Raw genomic sequence first — 19362 nt, 5'->3', positions numbered from 1 at the left:
CAGCACCTTAGATTTTCTGTAATTATGCAAAGGTTTTGCTGTTTCACGTCCCTCCAAATATAATTTCTACTTTATGACAGACAGGACGACTGTGCCAGGTTTTTATTTATAAGAAAAAAACAATTAGGGCTAAAAATTTAGCCATTATCTTCCAAAGCCTAATCTCTCTCCTGAGCTTGCAGTGTGTTTTAAGGATCTGAGGTATTTCCACTGCCATTTATCACCTATGTTAAATGCCATCTGTCATGTTGAGATGTCTCCAGGGATGTTTTTAATGACATGGAAGTGCTTCTAGGAGATAAAGCCCTCCTTCAGTGCACTAATTCTCTAGGGTTGCTACTACGCCCCGGAGTGATCAATATCCAACCTTTGCATTAACATCTCCAGGAAATGGTAGCGCGGAGGGGCAGAAAAAGAGAGCTGTACCTCCAGATTGTTACTGATGTATCACCAAGTCAAAATGTCCTAGAGAGTGTTCAATGCGAGATTCTGTCTTTTGGGAAGTGACATCAAAAAAGAAAAAGGGGAAGGCAAAGAGCAGCAATGACAGAAGTCAGCGGAGGGAAAGTTAAGCTACCTTAGTGTAAACCTTCTTTTCCCTTGCATGCTTAGAAAGCCATTTGAGAGGCAGCAGAAAGCCTAACATCACACTAAGCACTCTGGGTCAGCCAGAGTTGAACATCATCTTCTCATCATCATATTTGTGCTCAAGCTAAATAATAAATGACAGTTTTTCCTCCCCCGACCCATAAATCTCTTTATAAAGTAAGAGAGGTCACCTTCTGTGCTGGGCAACAAATAGCCTTTTGCTTCATGTTTAGATATTCTGAAAATAAAACTTTTTACAACCATTTTAGTTTTGCCTATGTGTCCCCTGGGCATGATCTTTAACAGCCCACACTTAAATCAAGAAAACACACAAGTCTCAATTTGAGACCGATGAGACCGAGGTACAAAAGATGCTGCAGAATTTGAGGAAGATTTTGTTTTTTCCCAGCTCTGAGCTGACAGAAAAAGAAAACTTCATTTTTAAGGCCTTGCGTTTTTATGAACCATGCTGCACTGTCATTTCAAGACAACGGCACTTACTGCCTGCACCTTGTGTTGTGTTGTGATTGCTGGTACTTCAAGGTGATAATATTAGCTGGCAGATGGAATTTGTGCATAGGTGTGGAAAGTGATGAGGTGTGAACTGACCTTGGTTAAGGGTGGAGGTGCTGTTGATGTCACCTGAGATAAAGGAGGACTCAGATTGCTTTCTTACGGTGTCATTCCACATTCTCCTGATACGACTCTGTCAGGTCAACAAGGGACAGTCATTAGGACTTTAATCCGGCCCATGCAGGTTTCAGAACAACTTTCCTTCACCTTTTAAAATATATATTAAAGTTTGCAACACTCACCTGCCTTCACAGTAAGGTGAGGGCAGCACTGGTGTCATTTTTGTTATCTTTCTCATGGACTGATCAGAATTTTGTCACTAAATTGTAAAGCTTTGACCTGCTGATACTGATTATAGCTTTTTCCAGTTTCTAGTCATAAATTATAAGATCACATAGCAACAGTATTTTCCTCCGTTTATATGAGGAACTGGGATGTTTTCAAAAACAACTATTGATTCAACAAGACGACAAGATGATTAAAGTGTTTATATTTTGAACTGCCTTTAGAGTCTTTTATTTGAAGCTTTGTGTGGTAGCACTGAAAAGAAGATCCTTAAGTCTAAGGAATTACAAAAAGCAACAAAACATTTCTGACATTGTCCAAAACAGATACAGGTTAAAAGCTGAAGAGGAACAAACAATTAAGCCTTTTTCTCTCACACTTTGTTGTAGGTCTGAATGAATTACAGACATTTCTGAGGATATATAAATTAACTGGTTACAGCTTCTTAATATATCAAAGTAAAAATGAAAGTGGTTTACCAAGGGCAAAGCGTGGAATTATAGACCTACAAAATCATTGAAAATACAATAAAAATGACCAACAACATTTAAGAAAAACATTATTGGTAATATATGTAAATATGATCTTCTCAGTCACAATTAAAAGCTAGTGGAAATAAAATACGTTTTCAGCAGGTTTTACTTTGACTGACAATGAGCAGTTCTAGCGATGGAAGCTAGGCTGCTCCACATGTAGAGGTTCACCATCAAAAAGGCTGTTACACCTCATTTTGAGCCCGAATCTGGGAATGTTCAACAGTAGTGCATAGTGGAAAATGAATCTTGAAGCTATAGCTGGAGTGTTATGATGTAAAAGTAAGTTGTTAAACCAGTGAGAGCCTTGAAAACAAGTAGAGAGGTTCCACATTGCATCAAATCCCATCAGATTATATTTAAACAAAAATAAGTTTGCACATAATTTTTTTTTAAAATGAAGCAGACTAAAATCAATTTTTGAGCACTTTGAATCGATTCAGAATTCTCAGGACTAGGGACCGAGATTCTCTCAAGAATTGATTATTTTCTGCAACTCTAAATACAAGCAACATGTCATAAAAGAACAATTAATATAGATTAATTAATCACAGAATTTTCCCTGACTTAATTTGAAATACCTCACTGATACTGAAAAATATGTAGCTTTAAGTCTTCTTAGATCAGTAAAAGAACCTGTCACTGGTCTTAGTGCATCTCAACTTATATCACTTTTTTTTCATCTAAGTCACCTTTTGAACAACTTTAACTCCAGTTCTTCTTGGTTGGAGTTTTGAAGTGACATCATTGTCTTTCTGCAAACACATCGCCTCTGGGGATGTTATCTACTAAAGGCTATTGGCCTATTACAAGAAAGGCACTGTGCAAACCCGCACGTTTTTGCAGCATCAGGTCGTCCTGCAGTAAAAGTGTACCTACAATGTTTTTTTAAAGAGTGCAACACTGTTTCCCATGCACATGACATCCGTGAAAAATAAAGATAAAAGCAAGTGCTAAAGGGACATAACAAAAGAAAGGTTCCCATGCAGCAAAGCAGACCCTGATTGGTAAATGTGGAATAATGTAACATTTCCTGATGCAACTCTGAAGCTCAAATATGCTTTCTTCTAAGAAAGGCCAAGACAGATAGAAACTTTTCACCTCTAGAGGTATTTCAGATATTAGGTTTCAACCTCATCACAAAATAGATTCAGTTTATTCCTTTTCATCAAAAGGAAAATAAAAACAGAAATAATAATTTTCACCAAGTACTCGGTAGCTTTGCAGACAAATAGAGCCCTAAAGTATTTTTGTGGTAAACAGTTCACATTTACCCTGAAAGAATTTGCGTATTAAATTATTAAATAAATCTGGAAGTAGAGAAACACAATTTTATGAAAGATTTTTTTCTGTATTTTTGGTCATCCATCTCTGTCTGAACTCAATCACTTGAAGGCATCCTCACAGAACAGGAATGCCTTCAACATGTTTATCTATAGTGTTGCTATCAATAAGGTAGGGCTGGTTCTGTCTCACAATTTTGTACTATCAATTTATAGAGGTTTGTTTCAGTCTTACAGTTGTTCAAGGGCCTTTTAGTACAATACCAGGAGGGTGTCTTTTAGTGAGTAATGGCTTCTATGTGGCCACTCGACCATAAAGGCTTGATTGTTGGAGAACACCACTAATGCTTGCACCTTTGTAAAGCTCTATCATCTCCAGGAAGAAACTGAACCTCATTTATCATGACCACTATCTTTCTGCTTACCTGTCTGACTGGTCTGCTTTGTCTTAAAGTTCGTATCCTGGATCGGGCCAACAAGGAGGTTTGTTTAACAGATGGTGTTTGATCTCTGAACTTTAAACATCTTAATTGTTCTGTAACTTAACCCAAACTAACTTTCCCCAAATATTTTAACCCTTAATTACATTTAAGAAGAAAAGTTGATTTTAGTAAGCAATAATTTCTTAGTTTGAGTTTTATTTTTATACTGTGTTTCAGTCATATTTTCAATCCATTCAACTTTCTCTATTTCTAATTACTTTTTTCAAACTATTAGTCATAGTATTTGATGTGGAACTGATAAGCAAGATCAAATTACAAATCCACCATTTTTATTCCTCACAGTGATTTTGTAGTCTGAGTTCAAGTATGCCGAAGATACAAGTGGATAAGCTAAAACAAACAGTTTATATATTTTCTTGGAAATGTACCCACATCAGAGGAGAAACTCCTCTTTGTGTGAAGTGGTTCAGCAACTTCTATAATTACCAAGAATGATTTGCTAAAAAACTGTTTGGTTGAGGGGTCAGTTCCTCTTATCTCTGGAATGACGGAAATAGCAAAGCGCCAAGCTGAAAATAATGCTATTATGACAACAAACTTTATTTTAGACAAGAATCTGCTTTGTGGTGACATGATGTCCAGGCTATTGTTTTTTAGAAGAAGCATCATACGTTGTGTTTATCTTAACACTGTATGTTTGAGGACATGATCGTACTCGGTTTTTTGAATAGTATTATTATATAAAAACTTTGACTTTATTTCTCCATTTTATATTCCACAATTGAATAATTCCAATGTGAAGTGGAAGGATTTAAAAGCATGATGTCCATTTTAATTTACAAAAAGTAATGCTAATGTGTTTAATAAGAACAGTCCATTAGATTATTGTCAAGCAAATATGTTGTGTCTCAATATTTAGTCATTTTTTTATTGTGAGAATCAATTCAGTGTCCAAACCTAATCTCTCTTTTGTTTTCGCTGATGAACACTTAATGAAGACTTGTAGCACTTGATCTCAACTGTTTTGCTTATTTAAAGAGAAATATTTCATGTAGCAGGTAATCAACGACAGCACCACTCAGAGATAATACGATCTGCTTATCATCTGCTTATTGCCTGACAGTTAACACAGTCCAATTCTTCACAATATAATACCATTATATTATTAATCCCTCTAAGTACAGAATGTAAACAGAATTAGGGTAGTCAATTGACTTTTTTTTACTATGTAAAATAAATAGCATCTAAAAACATAATAAATTTGATCAAAATGAAGCTTTAGGTTCTGAAATAAACTGAATCCATTTTGTTTACATCGATCTGGATTATAGAATGTACAAAAACCGAACAATTTTGAGAAAAAAATTGTCAACAACTTTCCTAAGCAAATTCTCATATTAGTGTTAAAATCATGCATCATCAGCAGCTCAGCACAGAAATCACTGTATGGCACGTTTGGAGTCTTACTGTGTAAAGCTGCTGGTCTACCTGTGTACCAGAAGAGTAGCGCGCACTCGTCCGTGTCGTGGATGTCTTTGTGGAACCGTGCGAGCTCTCGGTTGGCAGCCCTCTGCAGCAGTATGTGTGGCGGAAGCACTTGCTGTACTCTTTGCGGACCTGCATAAGCAAGAAGCAGGTGTTTACACAGACTGTTGACTTTAAATATGACTTAGCCTGCGATATCAAGGCGAACAGTGTTTGGTCTTTATATCAGCATGAGGTGCTATTTCAGAAATGCTGGAATGCTAAAATTCAGATGCCTTTCAACTTGAAGGACAAATCTCTGAAATTAGAGTATAGTACAACAAACGGGCTCACTTTTTTCTGAAGAAGGCAGTGGAAAATGAAGATAAACATTCCTTGGAAGGTGTTGAATATTGTGAACAGGTATGCCATGACAATGGAGGCCTCACTGATGAAGAAGAGGCCAAAGGACCACGTGAGACCCAGCAGGCACAGCAGGGCAAAAGCTCCCATGACCCAAGACCTAAAAAAAAAAAAGCAAAACAAGAACAAGAAAATTAACACGAGGAATGTTCAGTAAATGAGTAACGACTGGTAATTTTTATTTTCTCATTTTGATCTTGGAGGAAACTCTTGAAAGATGGCTGTAAACCAAGAGACAGGGAAAACACAGGATGGCAAAAACACATATGCAATCCAATCTCATGCCTGACAATTTTATTTCCACTTTTTTCTTCTTCGCAAAATTTCAGCCTAAGCTCATCAGCAGTTTCTCCCGTCAGACAGAGAAGATGGGAGGAGAACCTTGATCTGTTTTTCTGTAAATATATTACGTTAATGCTTTAGAGCATACCAAGCAGGAAATTCAAAGTAGAGCAAAGAACATTTGAAAATAACTTTAAAAGAAGCAAAAGGCTACTGAGACACACTAAATATTAATCTGGCTTGTGTATTTTTTAGAACTGGAGGAAAGAGGCAGATGTGGAGGAGTCGAGGGATTTTTTTCTTGTTTGTGTGTAAAGGTCCAGTGAAGCCTTCAGACAGCAGAAGTTGTCACAGTTCAGTGGTCAAACACACAACAACAACAACCACAACACCAGATTGATGAAAACAGTGAAAGTGACCAGTCACAAGGACGGATGGATGAGAGGCTTTAAAGCTGCAGTTTGGGAGAAGATGAGCTGGCAAAACAAAGTAAAAGAAGGAAAGATAGAGAGACAGAAAAGGAAAGAGGGAATAAGGAAGAGTGGAGAGAATTAACTGTAAGCTGAAGAGGAGAGTTCTGGGCAACATGTTCTTACTTGATAAAGTGTTTATTATCTTCATAGCTAGAGAGCATGATAGCGGGAAGAGAGAAACACAATTAGATCAGAGCACAGAACAGCGCGGGTTAGTTGGCACTTGAGTGTGATATTTTCAACTTTTTGATCCAAGGGAAATCAGGGGAGGCAATCAAATTAGGGTCTAACAAGAGCCAAGATTTGCATGTTTTGATTAAATTACCAAATATTCCATCTTTTAGCAAAGCAATTGGTCAGAACACATCGTCTGCTGTCTGAATTTGCATCCATGCTACTGATGGGTGGGTGGTGGTGTGTGGATAACATTATTTGAGGTGCGCGGTAAAAGCTTACCCAGGCAAATCTGTATTATAGTAGCCGTCACAAACGCGATAATTACTGGTGTGGGTTGCAGAGCGGAGACAGAGGTAGAAGATGAGAGGAGAAAAGAAAGCACAGGGCCTGCGTTAACTTTGTGTTTGCATGCAACATGCAATAGACACTGTGACTCGTAGAGAAAACTCCGACACAAAGAAAACAAAGAAAATGACCACAAGGAAAACAGCAATTAGTAGAAACAACATAAGCAAGTTTAAATGAAATAATTTCAACATTCAGCGAGAAAATCTGCGCCCATTTTTAAGCAAGCAGGCTTCAGAAAACATGGTCTGCTGTGGTTTGCTTGATAAGGGAGTAGTCTATCACAAATAAACTGAGATGTCTAAATCGGCCTTTAATGACTGTTTTCCCTGATTGCAGTTTTACCACTGTGCTGCTACGCTAAAAAAAAATAAGAAAGGAAAAAAAACAACCACTGACTATAGATAGATGGAGAACCCTTACAAACAGTGGTTGCAACTTGAACACTTCCTGTAATAATATGATTGTGTAAACTGTGTTTTTACAGCAACCGACAAGACCTTATAGCCTCAAATAAAAACCATCCACAATTCTGCAGCACAAATGATTCAATATTTTTTTATTGACAAAGGCATTAACAAAAAGAGCTTTTCTGTATCCTTCCCTTCCAGGAGATGCTGGTACATTGAGCTCAGGACCTTTTTTTTTAGCTAAGGATCTGCAAAAAGGTTATAAGCAGCTAATATCTTACCGGCAGTGGATTGCACTCTTGGTGTCTCCGTTTAGTATAAACTCAGATTAGTTGGCCCCAGAGATTGCAGCTAATGCCTAGCTTGCAACTGGCCAATACAAAAACAAACGTTTACTATGTATTATCACCCTTTGTTTCCATTGTGCAATTATTTGCACATGACTAATGATTGTATACCACACATTTTGTTCCTCAGAGAAAAACAAGGACAAAAAAATTTTACATTTTTGCGCTCAGACCAAGTGTCTGACACATAAAAGACGTAACAACCAGAAATATTTAAGTAGATGCTATTTAACAATTTTTTTGACACAATATTTATTGGCAAAGTAAAGTGAGACTTGCAAATTCTTATCCAACTGGCACCAGAGAATGGTGAAGTAAATGAAAGCTATGATGAGCTGTGGATATAAAGGCATGTTCTGTAAGCTTGATGTTGTATCCATAGCCAGACTCCTGCGGCATCAAGATGTACATATTCTGATGCAGATATAAGCCCTTTCAGATCATTGTTCTGCAGTTACCACGCAACACACAAATCTCACTTCACAGATGATTTTGTGATCCACATAACCTAAGTCGACCCAGTGTGATCCAGGACGATGTGTGCTTTCATGCAGGTGGGATTACTGAACCAGTTGACTGTGGCCTACATCGCAACAAAATTGAACAATACAGATTAAATAGGTGTGGGTTAGTCCCCTCATGTTTGGCTGAGCTCTGTGTTGTGGTCCTCATGGAGGCTATTCAAATGCATTTCATTATCTACACCAGGTTCTGTTGATCAGAGTATTTCTCAGATGAGAAAGACTCTAGAGGATCATCTGGTGTCTTTGCACCTGCAGGCTTAGCTGCTGTTGCTGTGGTTGCTTTGTATCATATATCACTATGTCACACTTGTTCTGCAATCCCATGTTACCCTTATAACTCAGATCGTTATGGGGTTGCCAGACGTCTAAAGGGGAATCAGAAGTGTAAAATTGGTGGGTCAGTGTTTTGTGGAAACAAATTATGTGGCTTCTTAGTTAAAAAAAGAAGCTAAAACCATGTTGTTTTATTAGCAGGAACCACATATCTTGTCAGCTTTATGTTTTGTTACAACACTCAATATTGATGCATACAACCTTGTAGAGGAACCTCATTTCAGAAATCCTAAACTTTCTTTAAAGGTTTAGAAAACTTCGAGCTAGAATAAGAAAAACAAAAACAAGACCACATTCTAGCCAACCATATTAACATCATTCATACAAAAAAAAACAACAACACTGTGTTCTTCAGCATACATGACATTTTCACTTACTTTATGTTCTCCAGTCGACTCGAGTCTGGTTTCAGGGTGGTAGAGTGCTTCACCATTTTGTACATTGTGATTACCAGGAAGATGAGATTGAGCTGTCAAAACAGAATAATGGCAGTGTTAATTCATGAAGATTTATGTCTCAAGATAAGGCAGACAGAGGAGAAAAAAACTGTTAATTTGTCCATAAGTATTAAAAGCAAAGAGCCTTCAACTCTCTGCAATGTCCACAGACTAATCCAATAAAAATCTATCACTCCTGCTAGTCTCAGACGGACCGACTGGCGCCAAATTTAGTGTCATTCTATATCAATGAGAGCATGAAAATACATTAAAATCCATCAATGTGGAAAAAAAAAACAAAAGAAAAACAGCAACAGTCACACGGCAGCAGTCTTGCCATGTCAGAAGGGAATGAGAAGTAGCAGGAGAAATAAGAGAGGCTCTTGTTGTACAAAACAACCACATATCATTTTATGCACATAGTGAAATATTATGAGGTATAACCAGCAACAAAAGGCTTGGGGGAACATGGTATATTTTGTCCAATTCTCTTGTGTGTTCAGATGAAAAGAAAGAAAAAGAAAGAGGTAAGGAGAAAGGGAGCTCCCCTGTTTTAACGCATTAAATCTTGTGGGAGGAGGGAGCACGTATCAGGCTCAGACAAGGATACTATGAGCCGCGTTTCTGAGCACATTTATTTGGTACCTTAAAAAAATCAATAGTGTGATTTAGAGACACAAAGGATGGATAGTCCAGCAAGGGGCTCCTCCAAATAATTTACTTCAAAATCATTTATTCTGGGGCAAACAAGTCCTCGACACAGCATGTACAAGCACTCACAGCAGATGTACCAAACTGTGTTCGCACTGCAAGCCAGTCATGTATAAATAATGTCAAGAAATGTCTAAGGAAGAAGAAGAAAAAAAAACAAGAGGTGTGCCTAAGAGCATGTCAATGGTTCAAACAAATACAGCTATTAAAAAGAAAGCAAAACACACAAAATAAATACATTTGTGGCAACAAAAGCTTTTATCCAGGGGAGCCTCGCAAATGGTGTGCTTCAGCATCAACATGTTATTTTTAGAATGCCAGAGAGAAAAATGTGGATGAATTGCCAATGCGAGGGACCTTTGTGAGCTGGACTCGGACCACAGCCATTCGCTCTTGAGCAGAAATTCCTGAGTGTTCTGGTGCACACTGCTATCAAAAGGCTGCCTGTGATCAATACATCACCCCCTCCACATGCAATCAACTCACAGAGCCGCACACAATAAAAGCCAGACTCTCAAAGAAAAGGATGGCAAGAAAGGGATGAAAAAGAAAAGAGAACGAGAGAAAGAGGTAGGGGGAAAATCAAGATCTGACTTTTATATCATAGACGGAACTGAAGCTATGTTTTTGTTTCGCAGCTCTCAGCCATTATTTCTGCCAGCCGTCTGCATGAGTAAGACAGCGGGGGTGGGGAGGAACAGGTGGGGGAGGACTTTTGAAAAACCCTTTCACACATGGAGTGGTGACATGGATCCAATGAGACAGAGGAGAGGGACACAGTACTTTAAAGTAACCCAGCAGCATGGCACATGTTCCCACCCCCACCGACATGCATTCGCAGCCTTTCCCGGGGGGATCCCTCTTGCTAGAGCGAAGCCGCCTTGCCTCCATCCTTCACTCCCTTTCTGAATCATCACTGCAAGCCATGCAGAAGCACCTCGCCTCACTGGGAGTGGAGGAGAGAGCTTTTTTTTTTCCTGAAGTGGACTGTGTGTGTACACCCTGAACTCCAAATGAACTGCAGGGGATAAAATATTAAAGGTGCAGATGGAGCTGTCCAGATGACAAGAACTGCTCGCGACGTGTCATGATCCAAAAGGCCTTGCGTTGAAGTTATCTCAAGCATGCAAATGGCTCCCCCCAGCACTCATTACTTCCATGTTCCCCCTTTCATGGAGCTAATACCTTCTGTGCCACGAGAGGGGCGACCAGTGCTTAAAAACACTGATCTAACTGCCTGCTTCATGCTTTTGTTTTCAGACATTTCAGAGCTGTTTCAAGGGAAACTAAAAAAACAAAACTAGAGATCCAGGAAGAACAGTCCAGTCCAAGAGCCAAGAGTCTGATCTTTTTCTGATCTGTGAATGAACCGTTCATATGTGCTACCAGATCATACTGAAAAAAAAAATACACTTCAAAGTGAATGCTGTTACTGAGTGAAGCCAAAGGAAGAGCAGAAATGTAAGCAGTTAGTCAACAATACAACCATATTTTCTATGACTCGAATGCTCATATTTACAAGTTTCAAGAAAGGGCAAGTCTTTCAAAAACGATGCTGAATTGGGAACAACAGTTGCTAGTTATTAAACATACTAGACTTATAGTAAAAGTAAAGTTCTGAATTCTTTTGATAATGCACATTATGGGTGCATTCACAACAGTGGTTATCCGCTTTAATCAAACTCTAGTTTGTTTGCCTAGACAGTCTGATTTGTTTCGGAAGGTAAACACTGGGCTGCCTAAAACCTGGATCTCGGTTTGGTTGAAGTGAATTCTGCCGTGGCTCGAATGCATACATAAACTGACAGATTATGTCTTATCCATCAGTTGTCCCCTGAACATTGTTGTCCGATGCCAGCGGACCCGATACCGCTCCACAAGTAGGAAGTGGAGAATAGCGCAGGGCATTCTGGCTAAATATAACCAAAACAAATGCAGGACTCTAGCAACAGTGGGAGAAATGGCTTGTGTTCTTTTGCCAAAGATGAAAGAGAAATCCTACAACTGCTAAAACGTGACGCCACTCTGTTTTTATTATGGGTTAGAAAGGTTTTTGGACAGTTTGACACTGCAGTGTGAAAGCAAACCACACCTGCTGAAAATCTAACAAATGCTGCAATTTTAGGCACCAATCGAACTGAGTCTACTGGTCTATCAGGTGCCAAAACACCCTAAAACTGGACAGATGTTTCAGTAATACTCGCACATCAATATCACTAAGTGCAAAAATAAGAGGCCAAAGACAGCATGAAATGACAAGTTTAATTTTTATCTTTGCTTTAAAATATTAGCAAAACCCTTTTTTTTTTTACATAGAATAATCTCTTACAAACCTCTCATCACATCAATTCTGCTTTGAATTAAAAAAAAAAAAATAAATAAATAAATAATTGCCACTCACAGCAAAAAGGCTTGACAAAAAATATTCTGAACGCTGTTCTTATATCTTCTTGCTTTACAGTTTTTAAAGAGAATTTGGAATCAGATTGCATTGGCAGGTCAAAGCTTTATGAAAAAAAAAAGACAGTAAATCAGCTGAAAATTTCTGGTTCGTGAATCTCAAGGAAAAACATAAATCGTCCTCATTACTTGCTTAAACATGGTGTTGGCTGCATTTTGTCTCCTCACATAAGCAGAAAGTGCACTGTTTTCTCCTTTGCTCTTCCCTCTCTCTCATTGACAAGGACAAAGCCAATTTGTAGAGAAACCAGGGTCACGGATGATGCAGACAAACCTTGCTCCTGCTCGCTCCCCTGAGATGCCCCTTTCCACAGTGCTTTGTCTTTTTCAAACAATTGTTGCATAGAGCAGCACGCTAAGCCCAAGCCAGTGCAACACAACCTCATCCCTGTCACACGAAGACTTTGCAGCAATACATTAGCTCCTCACAGGGTCATGATTCCATCTCTCCGGTCATCACCACTGGGATCCTGATCATCATTTCCACCGCAGACATATTTTTCATGCAAATTATTATGAGAGAAACAGCCAATTTGAAAACAATGAGGGCCCAATTTAAGGAGAGGAAACATATTCCTGTGTGGCTGACGGAGCATTTGCTGAGGCAGGAAGAATTGTGTGTTTGCTTTAATACAATGTTAGCTTTTCTTCAATTATAAGCTCACACGTTCAAAGCGGATGCAGAGAGAAAGAAAAATATAGATGTGAAAAGAAAAAAAAAGGCATTTCAGCATTTGCTGAAAGAGATTTTAATCCAGCGCAGCTCTTCATTGGGTCTTCAGCGCACCACCTCATCTCACATTGAGAACCAATTTTACAGCAACTGTAAACTGCAGTCTAGTTAGTGGAATCGTCTTTTATTCATTCCGACACTGGACACAAAGAGCTGTACTGTAGCTTTGCTTTTAAGGCTCCGAGCAGAGATCCAACAGTGCGCAGACACTCATTGGAATTTGACACAGCTGCCCCCATCTCTCTAGTATATTTTCAGTGTCAGCTCTATGTTCAGCACAGGTCACTGCGTCTGTAGATACTGTACCAACCATCGGGATATATGATGGAGACGGCCCTGAACAAATACCACCCTGCCCGAACACGAGGCGAGCTTGCAGAAATTCCTTCTCCCTCGGTTCGCACAAGGACAAAGCAATGCTTCGAGCAGCGAGGGTGAGAGTGTACAGCATATGTGAGGGATAGCTATTTTCTTTTTTCACTTGTGCAAGAAAGTCAGACTCCCGGAGGTCTCATTCTTCTGAGCCCCTCTGATGGAGCAGGAGATAATAATGTCATGACCAGTAAATAATTGCATGCCTTTTGTGGGACATATGTCAATAGGAAATGCTATATGTCCTTCACCCTTGACGGTCCTTGACCAAACAGAGAGGTGCTTTTGCTTTTCTTTTTTTTTTCCTCCCCTCACTTACAGTACCATCCGGTATTTACAAAAAGCAAACAAACCAATAAAGGACTTTTGGCCCTTCCTGTGCAGAGGAGAAGAAGAAAACCAGAAACAGAAGAAATTTCACATTATATATATATATATATATATATATATCATCTGATTAATCATACTCTGGCTCTCTGATTAATCATGATTATTCGTTATGCCTGAAAATGTAAGTTTAAATTATAAATATGCACGCAGTTGTGCAAGCTCCTCCTGCTGCTCTCCAACCAACTAAAATGCAAGCAATTATCTGATTTTTTTAGTACTCAACAGCAACTAATGGAAACTTACTCCTTTACATGTGCATACAAGTAGTTGCAAACTTGTTCAGGGGGCAACTGACAGATAAGACATTATTTATTTTCTAGTTCTTTGGTGCCCCACCCCTATGAGATGCTGCCCTGGGCAACTGCCCGTATAGCCCATATCAAAAACTATCACTGCATGTTTTCTAAACATGATTTTTTGTCTCAAATCAAACATATCTGAAGATTCTCTGTTGGATTTTATTTCAAGGGTATTATAGGAAAGAGTTCTGCACATATTTGTAAGAAACATTTTTCTGATATTTTTTATTCATGTATTGTGACAAATATATTAAAACAGTCATGGGAATATATATCCTTTCATAAACCACTGTAAAGGATAAATTGAAAGCTCCTAGATGATGCAGCTCTAAAATGTGTGCACATTTTGATTGAAGTACTTCATGAAGTCCTGATTCCTGTCAGGGACTAAGAGCCACAAAGGGTTTTGGATCCTTCAAAAATGCGTCTTTGTTGAAGAATTAACCTGTCATCTCTGAGGAAACAAGGTGAAGAAAAACAAATCCTGCTGACTTTTCATCTCACTTTGACCTGCCCACTTCCTTTATCTCCTCCTTGCATCTCTTTCATCTCACTTGCTCTCACTCGCTTTAGCACTCTGAAAGTGTACGTAAAATAAAACAGCTTACCATGATGATAAAGGTGACTGGTCCTATAAAGCTCCATATGAAATGATTGTCTACACTCAGCCAACACCTGTGAGAAAGAAACAAGCATTTTAACATACAGCACATATGTTGTTTTTTTTTTTTGCATAAAATATAATGCTAAGAATATTTATCATGTAGACTTTTTATTAGGAACTTTAAAGAGCTCTTTGTGCATTGAACATGATTACATTTACACAAAACAGAGAAAAGACCCCAAGTAGTCTTTAGCAGCAACGAGTCTTAGCTGTGATATGGTCATTAATCTACGTAAAATGCTTCTGCACAATGCTCTTCTCTTTAAGAGAGCATTTACAAACAAGAGGTCACAGGAGGGTCTTTGAGCAGAGAGGCATTAATGTAGCTGCACCCTCTGGTGAAACCACAGTGTTGGGTCTGTCAGCCACTTTCAAATGACATGAAAAATTGAACAGCTGCCCATCCCTGGCAAAAAAGAAGCTTGAATGTTTCGGTGTAGTCTCCAGGGGCAACGCATAAGGTGCTGGCAAGAGATGATGAGTTGATTTCTTTTCAAAATCTGCCTCACACAGACACAGGAGGTAGACTCTATGCAGCGTAGCATCCAGTATGTCAGCTTTGCTTTTCACAGAATGTGTGTCAGACAGCTGCACTTACGCTTTGTGGGTCCCGTAGCTGCCGTAGTCGATGGCTGCTGAGACGCCGACCACGATTGCCGGGAAGAGGTACCCCGACACATAGTAGTACTTTTTTCGAGAGTATTCGCTCTCAAAGACCTCAACGAGCATGAGGTATAGCTGTACTCCCTCCAGACACATCCAGGAGAAGGAAGCCAGGAAGAAGAAATGGAGGATTCCAGCAATGATGGCACATCCAATCTGAGAGCATAATTACAGATTCAGAAAATAAATTAATATCAGACACAGACAATACAGCAGTCTTTTCTCTCTTAAGGATTTCTTGTTGTTCTTGTATATCACACTTAGATGTTTTAAACAACGATAACCACAGTTCTTAAATGATAATGTCTTTTATTACAGATTTATTTTTTTGCTTGTGTGAAAAAGTAATAGCCAAACAATATTAGAATTAGTAATAACACTTTGTGCCCCCTAAGGCACAAACAATTGTCGTCAACTGTATTTCCGGCAATGTGTTTTTTACATCTCTCTGGAGGGATTTTGGCCCACTCATGTTGGCAAAATTTGCTGTAATTTCTGTTTAAAGTCGTTTCACAGCGTATTAGTAAGATTTACAATTGAGCTTCGACAATGCGACAGCACACCCTTTATTATTGATTTATTTTTATTTTTTTACAGTTATAAGAATTTGCAAGTGTGCTTCAGATCACTGTCTTGCAGTATAGCCCAGTTTTGCTTTAGGCCACACATTGATGCTAGGTTATTCTCCTTTAATATTTTTAAATAAGTAGGCAGAGAAATTTATAGTTCTATCAATTGCAAGTGTCCCAGGATTTAAATAGACCTTTAAGCAATGCAGTCACAGAACATCTCACTACCACCACCATATTTGTTCTGTAATATGTGCTACTATGTTGTGCTCTGACCTTCTGAAATATTAAACTGTTGCCTCACAGGTCCACAAAATATCTTAGCAAAAGGTTTTTTTTTTTTTTTTTTTTTTACCAAATATGAGAACATTTTGTGTGAGTTTTGGGCTGCAGTTGTTTTCACTTTGGAGCTCTTTTATTGATGTCGTTTTTGCCCATTCTCCTTGATCATGAACCTTAACCGAAAAAAGGGATATCTCAATGCTGTAGTTGTTGCTCTGGTTTCTTTTGTGAATTTTTGAATGAGTTCTCAATGAATTTTTGGAGGAATTTTGGAGGACCCACCAATTCTAACAAGCACTATCATGGCTTCTCCACATGTGGTTCACTGGACTCCAATGGGTTTAGAAATTACTTTTCAAACTGATGGACTGTCAGTGACTTTACTTTTCATCTGTATTTAAATTTCTTTAATTCGAAAATGTGTTGCTTTTTGAGAGCATCTATCTTGCTTCCTAATTTGAGACAAATTCTACTTTCTTTCTTTATTCACAAGCTTGGCAGTATTTAGGCCTTGGAACAGCTAATTTTTATTTAATCTTTAGTTTACCAGCATGAAAAAAACCCATTGAGATTAAAAACCTCTTTTTCAAGGGAGTCCTGGCCAATGAAAATGAAGCACAAAATGTGGCTAATCTCAGATAATTAAGTAATATTTTCCTCCAAGAGACAGGTTGGTTTGAATAGCATTTTACCCTTAAGCTAAATTATCATTTGAAAACTGTTCTTGGTTTACTCAGGCGTTTTTTTTTGTCTTATATTGCTTTTGAAATTCTGAAACAATTAGATATGATGAAACAAACAAATGAAAGAAATCTCTCAGGAGATATATACTTTTCATGCCTGTAAGTAAAACCTTCATAACAGTAGCTTGTAGAACCATCAGAAGCTCTTTATTCAGAACTGTATATCAAAAAGGACTATATTTTAGCACCCAAAGAAAACATGACATTTACCATTTCTGCTACTCTCACTCAGCAAAACGTAAATCAGTGAGACTGATGAAAAACCCTAATGAATATTCATTCACCACATGCACAGCTCCACTTTTCCATCAGCACAGCAGAAATTAAAATGTCATGCATATTGTGAGGTTAGACTTAGAAGATTTTCACGTACTGCTCAGCACTGAAAGCTTTTGATTCCCTGCTGTATGCTGAAAATGTTTTTGTATTTGTGGAGATTGAAGGAAAAGTGTGATGAAAAAAGAAACGTATTATGGTCTAGGCATGGCAGGCGCAGGGGGCTTTAAGTGAAAGAGGGCAAAAAAGACCTGTCATGTCAGAGACAAGTGGATTAGGTTTGATATATAAAACGCTAAAAATCCTGTTGGAATAAATGTCCTTTGTCTTGAGGAATGAGAGGAGATTAAATGAGAAGTAATAAGTCAAAACCAAATCAATAGGGTCATTCCTGCTTACCCTGGGTTCTGTCATATCGATACCAATTAGGAATATTAACTCTGCAATGAAGAGATTAATGCACAGATTCTTGTGGATGGTATTTCGATCGCTCTGCAGGCCCCGGAAAAAGCAGAAGGTGAAGATGCAGATAGTCAGGCAGACAAGGGACACCACTATGCCGACCCGAGTGATGACAGTAAGCAGCAGCTCGTGGTGATCTCGAACGCTGCCCTGGAAATAAAACAAAACATTTTATATTTTCAGATGTTTTTAATAAGTACTGTTTATGTTAGTTGAAAAAGAAAAACTAAGGCCCCTTTTTGTCCAGAACTGGTGAAAGCAGTCTATGCTGTGTTAAGTTACGAAGAATTTTGCAAAAAGTCCTGAACTGCCTTCTAGATTCAATAGTAGATTAGTTACAAAAAAAAAAAAGACAGCTATTTTACCCAGAACATAAGAGTGATTCAACATTAAGTGGATGTAAGTGCCAGTGAGACTATTGGAAAACACATATAAATGCTCCCATCCCTCTACAAAGCAAACTTCCAATAAGGTCCCCAGGATATTACAGAGTGGGCAATGAATTTAGATAAAAATCTTCATAAAAAAAAAAAAAATATATATATATATAGATCTTCTTCTCTTGCTTTAATTTACGCTTCCTTCATTCTATTTTAATTTGTTTTGCCTTTTCAAAGTAAATAATGCATAAACACATTTAAAATTCAATTTTTCCTTTTCCAGGAATCTAATGTAATGTCTTCTCACAGCTTAAAAGCCTCTTTGGACTGAAATTACTATGATCTTATGAGATCTGCAACAAAGACAGTTATCTACAAATATTTCTTAAAAACTTCAGGTAATCAAATGAAAACTAAATAAGTTAGATAGAGCCATGGTTCTCAAATTGTGGTGGAATTACTGTAAGTGGAAATTGGATTCCCATAAGCAGTACTCAGAAAGAAAAGATGAAGCATAACCTGGTAAAACCAGACCCTTGTTCTATTCTTTGCTTCGTACACAGAGTCTGGTCCCTCGACCATTGGGAAACGATTGCTTGCTGGAGGTGTGGACTGTGCTGAAGTATTAAATTTTACCCAATCGCTAACATTTGGCTGTGTCACATGTAATGCACCAGCTCAGAGTTTACTGAAAATTGTGTGCACTGGAAACAACCCTTTGGGAAGTAAGGCCACAACATCTTTACCAGCAATAAAATGTTGTAAAGATTCCTCCGACTTTAATTGCTCAAAATTGGAAGCGTGGCCAACAAAGACTGAATGGCTTCGTTCAACCCTATATAGCCAGACTACAATTCTAAAACGGCTCAGAAAATCCATGTCATCATTCACTCTTCCTCTTTCTGTTGGCCGACTTGTTGGGTTGAAATTTAACTGGAGAAATCAAACGCAAAGGGAGAAATCCCAGACGGAGAACTGAAGGGAGAATCGAGTTGAATTACTACAAAAACATTTTTAGAAATCTTGTAAAATGACCCGCGGTGGTCATGATCCTGACCACCGGGAAGAAGAAATTACTGTATCATTTCTTGTCATCAGAAAGCATGACAAGAATTGTGATTTATTGTGATGAATGAGAAACTCTAATTGATATTTGCAAACTGCAAAAACTGACTGTATTGTTAAGATACTGGCTTTTATTGTTTAGCCTTTTCTTTTTTTCAATGAGAGCCTTAAATGGACAGAAGGTGCGGCAGGGGGGAGGAGTATTATGTAAAATCGATGGAAAGTCCCTGAAAGAGTCTCTGGGACTATACCTTCTTAAAGAGATATAGTTACAATGTAATTACTTGACTATGTGCTACGATATGGCACTATTTGCCTAGAAAATACATAATGTCACTTCTTTAATAAACATAAATAGATTTCTATGACAGAA

General features: G+C 38.2%; 1 protein-coding gene across 39 annotated transcripts in view; it reads right to left on the bottom strand.

Moving 5' to 3' along the window:
- adgrl2 (adhesion G protein-coupled receptor L2) overlaps positions 1-19362 on the bottom strand; it is a 125103-nt gene that overhangs the window by 7254 nt on the left and 98487 nt on the right. For 22 of the 39 annotated variants that reach the window (XM_023339601.1, XM_023339603.1, XM_023339590.1 and 19 more), the window contains 9 exons: positions 17482-17694; positions 15148-15368; positions 14494-14560; positions 8861-8952; positions 6804-6848; positions 6471-6497; positions 5524-5692; positions 5173-5322; positions 1198-1294 (listed from right to left, as the gene is read on the bottom strand). In XM_023339601.1, the coding sequence (XP_023195369.1) occupies positions 1198-1294; positions 5173-5322; positions 5524-5692; positions 6471-6497; positions 6804-6848; positions 8861-8952; positions 14494-14560; positions 15148-15368; positions 17482-17694 (1081 nt within the window). The remainder of the gene's footprint in view (positions 1-1197; positions 1295-5172; positions 5323-5523; positions 5693-6470; positions 6498-6803; positions 6849-8860; positions 8953-14493; positions 14561-15147; positions 15369-17481; positions 17695-19362) is intronic. The other 17 variants (XM_023339581.1, XM_023339582.1, XM_023339587.1 and 14 more) reach the window with 4 other exon arrangements.

The sequence above is a fragment of the Xiphophorus maculatus genome, chromosome 9, assembly GCF_002775205.1.
Source record: "Xiphophorus maculatus strain JP 163 A chromosome 9, X_maculatus-5.0-male, whole genome shotgun sequence".
NCBI classification, from domain to species: domain Eukaryota; kingdom Metazoa; phylum Chordata; class Actinopteri; order Cyprinodontiformes; family Poeciliidae; genus Xiphophorus; species Xiphophorus maculatus.
Note: the sequence above shows the minus strand (reverse complement) of the source record. Positions and strands in the feature narration are given on the sequence as shown.